This window comes from Planococcus citri, chromosome 3, assembly GCF_950023065.1.
Source record: "Planococcus citri chromosome 3, ihPlaCitr1.1, whole genome shotgun sequence".
Lineage (NCBI taxonomy): Eukaryota > Metazoa > Arthropoda > Insecta > Hemiptera > Pseudococcidae > Planococcus > Planococcus citri.
The window spans coordinates 51,607,151-51,617,481 of record NC_088679.1 but is presented as its reverse complement, the minus strand read 5'-3'; the positions used below and the strand labels follow the sequence as shown (position 1 = coordinate 51,617,481).

The following is a 10,331-nucleotide window of genomic DNA, read 5'->3' as shown; positions in this document are numbered from 1 at the left end:
ATCGCATTATTATAAGTATTCGATTCTTGGAGCTGGCGATCGAACACAAACACCAACACTTTATAATCTCTACTTTTGATTCCCTTTTTTATGGGCTAGGTAATTTGTGAACAATTTGAAGATAATTTTCAATCAACTTGAATTTCATTAATAATTTGCATCTCGCTCGATGTTTTTTACCTAAAAATACTGACGTAAGAGATTTTTAAAAAATCATTCCACATTCCTGAAAAAAAATTCTAGAGACGCTGCACTTGCTTACTCGTTTCTATAGGTATGTTTTAAAATTATTTGAAATCGTTTTAACATTTTAGGATGATTTTGTACAAATTTAATAACTGTTATGATGATATAGTTAATCTCGTAATGTACCTGAGGTCTACGTGATACTAATTACTCGGATGGTAGATGGATTAAAATCCCTCTCTATGAAGAAGTATCGTTTCACCGTAAACAGCTCACTCAGATATAATAAGAAAACGTCATCGTAATGAAATAAGTCGCGAACTGATAAACAATTGGTCACAAAACGGTAGAAAATTGTTTATTATGATTATAAAATCAATAGAAACTTATTATAAAATAAGAGAATAAATACGACAATCTTTTAAGAAGAATTGTCGTTTTAACCCGATTAGAATTAACCAAAGAATTAGAATTGAATCTTATTTGACGCGATTATGCCTTTCAAGTCCGGAGTTAAAATACATAATGACGATGTCAACTTTGTAAACAAGACAAGTGTATTGTTTACAAAGCTGACTCTCAAGTTTACTAGCCAATAATTTGTATAATATCACGTATACAAACCAGGCCAATATGACACCTCTCATATGCCCCTCTGAACTTTAATCCATACGAATAATTCGCATGGGAGAAAGCTCGGAAGAACACAAGAGTCGCCATATTGTACTGGCTGTATACGTGGACCACGTTACCTCTCCTGCCCCCCGCACTTTCTCATATGAGAAGGATACGTATTGAGACAAGAGAGTAAGTATTAAAGATAGGATTCTGGAACATCCACAGCATCCACTCTCATCAATCACCCCACACAAATCACCAAAAGCAAACCGACACCTCGGCATCGGATCACCCTGATGACCGTGCAAGATGACTGAGTGACAGCAGACACTGAGGGGTCCAGTCTCCAAAAATGGAAAAAGTGGTCGACGATATTGGCTAGCATCTGTAGTCATCTTGTTAAATAAGGAAAATTTTGACACAAATTGGCTATGTGTGGAGACAAATGTATCCACACAGACATAATCGCGTCAAAAAAGACATAGAAGAGAAAATAAAATAAAAAATAAGGGCACTGGATCATAGGTAAATAGAATAGACGACGAGATAAAATTTTTGAAATTACAATATGAAATTGTCGTCGTAAAAATTATAAGTTATTATTCTAAATAAGAAATAAAAAAAAATCAAAAAATGAATCTTCCAGTGCGATAGCAATTTGGTTTATGATAAACGAAAGAAAATTATCGTATAGAATATATAAAGTAAAAAAAAATGGTCTTGCGAGAAGGAAAAATAATAGGTAAAAAGGGTAAAAAACTTCTCGTAACAAAAATATCAAACATAGAAAAGAAAAAAAAATTGTATATATGAGTAGTCAAAAACTGATAAAGAATATTAATTCTAGTCACGAAAGGAAAAAAAAATTATATAGTTATGAAAACAAAATGGTTTTGATTATTTACATAGAGATGTAGAAAATGTTTCGTGAAAAATAAAAACAAAAAATTCTAAGAAATTTCGTTGAGAGAAAAAAAAATTATATATAAAAAAAATTTAACATTTCGTAACAATGAAATGAGTTCAAAATATTTACAACTTTTTGGGAATAACCCTTGGTAATATTTACAGATTTTTGTCCAGGCGTAAGAAGATATGGTTGATGTAGAGTTTTCGATGGTAATTTTCAGCTACTTTCCCATCAGCTTGCGTTGTGATGGTAGTCGTTACGTGTATTCGAATTTTATGTATCGGCGATGGCGCAAGTCGAGCCGCTTCTATATACGTTTATTTTACATTAACCAGCCTTTAAAAAAGGATTTCTTCTTTTTACCCTGTGAACAAATAAATATTAAAATCGATTTTTCGAGTTATTGAGCGATTGCTCATTTACGATACGGAAATTTGACATGCAAAGCAAGGACATAACATGCGAAGCAAGCGTTTTAATAATTTCAATTGAAATTATAGGTCGTCGTCGTCGTCAAAGGTCTCGAGACTTTTGGGTACTAGGCCCAGTTCAATTAGAACCGAGTCCGAAACAGATGTTTCGTTCTCATTATTGGTCCATGACGAAGGATCACCTGGTTCAAGTTGGCTTTCCCAATCCCCAATTTCATGCTGGGATTGAGAAGTGTTAGTTTCAGCAGTAGATGGATTAGCACAGGTATTAAACACGTTGTGAATATAATTGACTGCCTCTAATACCTGTTCTGCGGTTACGGTTTCCTTTATTGGCGATAAAGTTTCAGTCGGTGCCGGAATAATCGGCGGCTGTAAAATTTCTGACGACGATAGCTCTTCCGGTTGTGAGATGGAGTTTGTGTCAGTGTCTGGGACCGTTGAGCTTTCTTGTATAGCTTTTAGCGACAAATTTCTATCGTCCGTAAGAGAAGATTCTTCATCTGTAGATGCTGATGCGTACGAAACTGTCGCTGGAGCTGTTAGATCCACCGTTGTTGAGAATAAGTTTAGATCGTCCGAGACAGATGTATCGGACAGTGCAGCAAACCCAGGTAATCGAGCGGTGCGATTGGCAGCGATTTGGAGAGCTTCTTCTTCGAGCGTGAGTTTCTCCTTTTTATGGGATAGACGCGGAGATGACCGAACTGGAGATTTTTTGCTCTTTTTCGATTTTTTAACCGATTTTTTCGGATTAACCGAATCGGGAGCCTTGAAGTCTTGATTTGACGAAACAGATGTTTCGTCAGCGTTGCGTTCAGAACGAGATTTTGACGAACTCCTTGAGGAATTTTTCGACGAAGCGTTGGTTAAGGTGAGATTGAGAGCGTCACATGAATTTGCGTTTTGCAATTCCTCAATAGCTTGGGCAACTTTGTTCGAGTTCGCATTAACTGCTTCGGTGTATTCGGTCACTCTCGTAATTATTTTACGCGTATTCTCAATATCTTGTTGAGTACTGGTCAAATGTTCGAGATAAGACTTATGTAACCGGTTACGCATATCGTGGTTAAATTGTTTCCTCGAATTTTCAAGGTTTTCTTCATTGTTGCTAGAGGTATCAGATGAAATCTCAGCATTGATTACGTTTTGGTTTTCGTTAATTAGTTTCATTCGTTCTAACTCTCCTTCACGGTGAATATCATGAGGTAGAGAGCCATCGGATAAATCTAGCGGATTTATGTATTCGGTTTCCATGTTCAAATCACCTGATTCGAAATAAGCTTTTTCTTCCATTTCCACATCTGACACGTGTTCGGATTGGATCGGAGAAGTTATCATGGACTCTACATTTGTAGAGATCGTCGAAATCGGTTCATTAGTAAGTGTAGGTTGGCTAGAGCTCAGTTTTTGCTCCTCGACAGGCTTCGCTTCGGTGGTTGTAGATTCATTTGAGAACAAACTTTCAACGCGAGCATCTATTTTAGCTTGTAGGTTCTGGTCGATGGAGCTTTCAGAATTTTCGACGGGTAGAATTCCAAAATGGGAGGCAGTTGACGGCGGAATATTTACGTACGGCGGTTGGACTAGACCGTGTTTCTTCGCCATATTTATGGGTACAGGTACGTAGTTTTCACGGATGAATTGCGCTTGTTGCTCGTAGTACTCTTCGGCGTAAAAGGGACCCATCACGCTCACCCTTACACGCTCCAATTGGGGCGTGTTCTTCGGAAATGGTGGAATTACTTTTACTTTCATCGTACCATTCGATAAACCATCCCAATTGGCTGAAATTACATCTGTAATTTCATCGAAAAAATGAGCATCCTGTTCTGGGTATTTTATTAGAGGCAAGAATAAAATTTCTTCGGCACCGTATGACATCACCGTGTTCAGGAAAGTAGTAAAATGCTTTCTGAAAATGTCAATTGGCATTCTCATAAATACGTCGAAGTTTCCTATCGAAACCATTAGTCGTTTTGGAGCTTTCTTGAACTTCTCGAATATTGTAATTAGATCAATGATCGACATATTGTATCGTAATGTTTCGGTGTCGATGTCATCAGCATATGTCTCTTTGCGAATAATAAATCGGGTCAGACCTACGGCATGCCCGTCTCCGACGATTGGCATGTTATGGGCTGCGATGCTTACGGCGAATTTCTCCACTCCAATTTCGCGAGCAATTGCTGTGAATTGGAGTGGGTAAGAATTGTTAGGATGCCAAGGTGCCAATTCAACTGATTCGGCACCGAAACGAATTAAATATCGATTTCGGTATTTTTGAACATTCGCGTGAGTACCGCGAACTCTGACCTGTTTATTCGGCGATGGTGTACCTGAAGACGCGGTGCTGTTTAAAGTTCGTTGAGGCGTCGATTGTCTAATTGACGGCGCTTGAGAATTTCGAGATTGTTCATTGGTCATTCTTGATCGATTCGCAATATAACGGTTATCGTAGCTTGACTGATACGTGTCATAGTTAGTCCGCCGTTGATCATACCCCGGGTGGCGATTTTCCGGGTACTGTCCGTCCAAAGGTGAATCGCGGCGATAATCGTTTGCTTGCCTGCTGTATGTTTCTTTAGGCGTAGAAGAGGTTTTCGGCACATATGTACCGTCTGCCTTTCTGCGGTCGGTTGAGCGTCTTTCATTTCTTGATCGGTCATCTCGATATTCGCGATTTTCTTTTGATGAATCTCTGCGATCGTGTGAGTTCGATTTACGATTTTGGAAAATTCTATCGATTTCTTCAAGGTATTCCGCTGAGGTCTTTTCTCTGGAACGGTTGCGGTTTGAAGAACTGGAACGGTAATCGCCTTTCGAGTTTTCGTTGCGGCTTGAGTGCGTACGGTGTTCATTTATACTACGGCTGTTGGAGCTTTTTGGTTTGAAATCACCGCTGTTTTTAGTAGCTGTAGCATATGTATTCGAGTTCGATTTCGTGGACGACGATGCTTTTGATTTTTCGTTACTTACTGTAGACCTCGATCGATCGGGTTTTGGCGAACTTGACGCTTTAGGTTTATCGAACTTAGTATCGTTGGTACTTTTCAGATTTTGTTTCTTTACCGTTGCAGGTGACATCTTCGGAGATGAGTGTACCGACGTTGTAGTGGTGGAAGTCGATTTCGCCGCCGATGATTTACTATATGTCGCAACAGTCTTCTTTGACGTGGACGGAGATGATGTAGACGACATCGTCGTTTTAGTCGCAGTTTTTGACGTAGCGATCGATGTCGTTTTAGTCGTTGATGTGGTTTTATTTGTCGAAACTGAAGGTGTTACGTTGGTAGTTGCGACAGTTGTCGCAGCTACACTTGCGTCTACCTTCGGTTCGTTTGGTGTCGGAGCTGGTGGTGTCGGTGTGCGATTGCGTACTTGTTGTTTTGCGTTAAATAGAAATTTCGTATTACCATTTGATGATCGAAAGTATGATCTTAAACGATCGGATGGAGCTTGCGGATTCCAGAATCGATTCATTTCGGCGGTCGATTGCGGTTGGAATTGCGTCGAATGGTTTGCCGGTGGTGCTACGGTTAATGCTCGTAAACCAGGTGGTCGGTTGACTGATAACGTCGAACAGATCGGAGTCGATGATGATGCAGTGTTGGTGGTCGGAATGTTTGTGAATGAGAAGTTGACGAATGAAGGAGTTTGTACCGATGGAGTAGTGGTTACATTTGTAATCACTGAATTAATCGATGATGAGTACGTAGCTGCGGGTTGGGCCATTGAAGTCGATACAGTTGTGTCGACATCGATGTTTTCCAGTCTTAACAGGTCGGCTGGAGTTCTGCCAGATTGCCGGTATCTCCGTAACTCCTCGTTCGTGATCCTAAATTGCTCCCTGTACCACTTTAATTGTTGATCCATTGTTTCAACTTTACACTTACAGTTTGCTTCCGTCTGAATTAATTGTTGATGAAGAGTTTCGATTCGATTCTTGGTGATTTCGGTAGTACGTAACGCTGTCTGCAGTTGCTGATTCATCTCCAACCTACTTACTCTCATATTCGCGGGTTCCTCGAATCGCCTGACGATTGTCGATAGTTCGAGTGTTCGAATGTTTTCGAGTAAAAAGGGAGTCGTGCAGGATGGTAGTGAACATCTTCCCCATATTTCATTCTCGTCGTCGAATTTTCGAGTTTCACAGAAGCGGTCCAAGAGGCAAGCAGCGTGATATACGTGTCCGCACGATCCAATAATCATGGGTTTGTTTCCGTTGACTATACCCGTGTCGAAATTCGCTTCTGGTAACGGTTCCGGTGTTATGTATAACATTGACGCATGACATTTCTCACATATCGCATCCATGTATGTAAATACGAGCTCTGGTTCTGGAACTCTGATCGGTGGTGGTAAGAGGATGTTCGCCATTTTCGCGTAAAATTGATCTGAGTAGGAATACCTAAAGGGTAGTCGAACAAATGAAAACATTTTCGATAAAGTTTACAATTTTGCGTTATAAAATTCAATGTACAACTTTAAAAGGAAATATAATCGAATTGTATAAGTACACAGGAGATTAGTTTAGGAGTAGGTACAAAAATGTGAAATGTAGGATACACAGTAAAATCAAAATTTTGACTAATTATCGTGAGAGATGAGAGATTTGAGTTTCAACTCAGGTGAGTTGAATACAAATCCTCAATACTTGAAAAAAAATTATATAATAGGAAAATATCACATATAAAAATGAAATTTTGAAATAGAAGGAATACATGTTATTAAAAATTTATTATTTACCAGAAAAATCCAATATACTAGTTGATCTACGGAATACTGAGCCTAATAGGCTTTCATATAAAGATGGCGACGTAAATGTGAAATCGTCTGTAATGAATGAAATATGCGACAATAAACGGTACGATGAAATAACTGCTTCAAAATAATTTGAGTTTCAATTGAAACTATTACTAAATTGCTGTAAGGTGATAGCTATATGATTGATAATATATTGCGTTTCAATTGAGACGTAATATTATATTTTGATCGACGAAATTTAGTAAAATGTCCATTTGAAATGGATTTTAGATGTATGAAATGGTGATCTTTACCTTAGTAATTTAAACCGGACTATTTTATCTACTTTACCGAACTTGTAGTTTCATCTTTGAACGGCTGTTACTTCGCAGCATCCAAGTACCGTTGCTATGGTTACCATTCACGTGCATTTTTATCCCGTGTATTTCACTCACATGTGATCGTAGATGAACATAACTACTCCTGTTCATTCATCGTTGCTTTATCTTCTAGTCATCGATATTTACCATTATTCTTAAGTTTCTTCCTGACGTTGACCGTTGAATTTTACTCTGTTGAATATTTTTAAGCTAAAATGTTATCGAAAAGAAATACGTGTTGTTTCAAATGAAACAAGAATATTGTCTTTTTATTTGGAACAAAATAACGAAAAACATCAACTTATAACTGATAAAAACAAAACAAAATCACAGGAACGAAAAAACATTAATGATAAGTAATTGAAATATAACAAAATTCAGTCTGATCTAAGTATTTATAAGTTTCAGACTTTTATTTAGGAACGAAGATTGTAATTAATATAATATCATCGTCACAACTGCTAACGATTGATTATATAATTCTAGGGAGGTAACGTAAGATTCATGAATTTTCATCAGTATTTATTTTCAACTTTCTCATTATATACCTGAAATTATTCCTTCGTAAAATAATCTGATGAGCTTTTTCATTTAGCGTAACTTTCATCTCCCGCATTCGATGATTATTGTTTGCGATGAATTCTGTGGTGAAAGAAACTTTGATTCTGAAGTATCCATCCTCTATTTCGATTATCGGTAATTCTAGCGCACGTCGTAATTTTCGAAGCTGAGTGATTCTCATGAGGAAAGTTTGCCGCTGGGATGCGATGATTGTTACTTTTCTTCTTACTTTACCGTTCGTTTCTAGGATACTGTCGTGTAGCATTATGTATACACAGTGTACGTAATGAGAAGGTGTATCTGGACGCATGATTTTGAGTGATGACAGATGTAATCACTCTGAAAGAAATAGAATTTTTCATGTTACAAATGTGACATGAAATTTCGATTCTGAGAACTTTATAAGTAAAGTGCTTACCAATTCTGCTCCTAAATTCTGTTTTTACGACGTTGAGATGTTTTAATTTTGGATGTACAGTGATCGAAAAGTTTTTTAAAAATGAAAAGTAGAATTCTTCAGATGAATCAACGATACGCCGGTAAAACAACAACAAGTGCGCGTGATAACGAAAAGTAGCTTGTGACGTCAGATATACTTCGTTCAGCGTGACGTCACGTAGATTAGATAGGTAGTTTGGTAGGTAACGAAATCAAATTTTTCTTTTTAAATAAAAACGCAATTGAATTTTTATTTACGAGTTTGAAAAATTGATGAATGCAATACAATGTTACGTGACAAGTGTCTACGTAATATTATGAGTATGTAAGTAGGTTTTAATTTGATTTAGTATGGATTTGATATTGTTTTCATTCAAATTTATTTCTGAATAATCATTTTGAAATGATCCATCCCAATCTTCTTCGATGGTTTCGTGACTTCGTTTGAGGTGATTGCAAACAGATACGAACCCATCTTCTATTGTTAGCTCTTCAGGTGGGTCCGGGCGGTCATCTGGTTCAATTTCGAAGAAATAGTCATAGGGTTTTTCTATGGGTTTCCTTTCGTAGTCGATCGCGCAAACCATTTTTACCTTTTTGGGCTTGGGTTTAGGTAACAGCTCTCCTACACGTTTGATGCGTTCTGCTATGCGAACTGAACGTTTTGTAGGAACTTTCTTCTCCTCCTCGTCTTTATTACCAAATTTTGCACCTATGCGTGATTTCTTGATTTTTGGCTGAGTACTATTGGGTGTAACCGAGGTGGTATCATCTTTATTTTGCAAATTTGGATCTGGGGAAGTGCTTACATCGTCGGTGGTAGCAACTTGATTATCAACGTTCGACACTTGTGTACTTGTTGAATCGTCAGTGTTGCTTTGAATCACGTTTTTATTATTACCAGCATCTTGAGAATCCGAGGTAGGTTCGATTTCGGAAGTAGGTTTCTTCTTTTTCTTCGGTCTGCCTCTGGTTCTCTTTACTGGCACTTCAGAGTCAGATGTGGGGTCTGTGGGAGGAGTAGGTGGGTTGTCCCTTTTTTTCTTTTGTTGATTTTCACGATTTAGAGAATCTTGTACGTCCGCAGCATCTGCCCCAGATGATGTGGATGGAGTAGGGTTTGTAATGGTTTTTCCATCTGGAACTCTTGGATCCATTATCGTCCTCTTTTCGCTTTCTTTTTGTTTCTCACGTGCAATTGCACGTTCATCCCTAGCTTTATTTACCAAGTTTCTAAAAAGCGTTTCGGAAGCATTCCTCATATCTACGTCTTTGATATCGCCAGTAGGTCGTCTTAAAGGTGGGTCAGTGACCTCTTCCTCTCCTTCACTCAAATCCTCGCCCTCTTCCTCATATTTGTGCAGAAAATCCCTGATTTGTTCTTCGATCGTTCTGGGATCCAAGCTGGACTTTAGGCACGCATCGGAAGTCATTTTCTCGAGCCCCTTTTTTGTGATAAATAACGTGAGCTGTCGAATATTCGCTATACGGGTAGGTCCATCTTCTTGGTCAGTGGGTTTTAAAAGATAGCAGTTGTTACCTTTTTTAAGTACCACTTTAAATGGACCAGTACGTTTTTCGTAAAGTTTCTTCGCAGTCTTTTTCTCAGAGCTCGAGAGTTTATGATTAGTCATTAAGACTAAATCACCAGGAACCAGTATTGTCGGATCTAGATGTGACTTATTGAAAAGGTACTCCTCTTCAATTTTCTTCAAGTGTCGTCTTTCGCGAATGTATGCTTCTATGATTTGACGTTGGCTGAGAGTATCAATTTTTAACTTTGTCTGCTCAATGGTGTAGACCGCTTTTTTCGCAAGAGAGTCTGCGATGATATTTGTGTATTCATGCCGTCTGGCATAAACATGTACAAATTCAATCGATTCGAATTGTTTTTTGAGTTCTAGGATGTTTTGGAATAACGAAGCATGGTGAACCGGTTTGTTCCTGGAGTTTTTCCAGTTGTTCGTTTTCCAACTCGAAACCGTGTTGTTAAGTGCTTTGATTGCATAGTTCGAATCAGATAATATTCTTGCTTTCTTGATACCATTGTTGATTAGTACT

At 38.2% G+C, this 10,331-nt stretch overlaps 1 protein-coding gene across 1 annotated transcript; it reads right to left on the bottom strand.

Annotated features, from left to right (window-relative positions):
- Positions 1 to 1,436: 1,436 nt before the first annotated feature.
- Positions 1,437 to 8,441, bottom strand: LOC135840018 (uncharacterized). Its single transcript, XM_065356330.1, has 2 exons — positions 2,452 to 8,441; positions 1,437 to 2,078 (listed from the first exon to the last, which is right to left on the bottom strand). The coding sequence occupies exons 1-2, from the start codon at positions 6,583 to 6,585 to the stop codon at positions 2,037 to 2,039; spliced, it is 4,176 nt and encodes a 1,391-aa protein (XP_065212402.1). The 5' UTR covers positions 6,586 to 8,441; the 3' UTR covers positions 1,437 to 2,036.
- Positions 8,442 to 10,331: the final 1,890 nt, after the last annotated feature.

Coding starts and splice junctions, on each gene's coding strand:
- LOC135840018 (XM_065356330.1), bottom strand. CDS start 6,585: ATGTTTTCATTTGTTCGACTACCCTTTAGGTATTCCTACTCAGATCAA. Junction 2,079..2,451: donor AAACCGTAACCGCAGAACAG/GTATTAGAGGCA, acceptor ATTTGTTCACAG/GGTAAAAAGAAGAAATCCTT.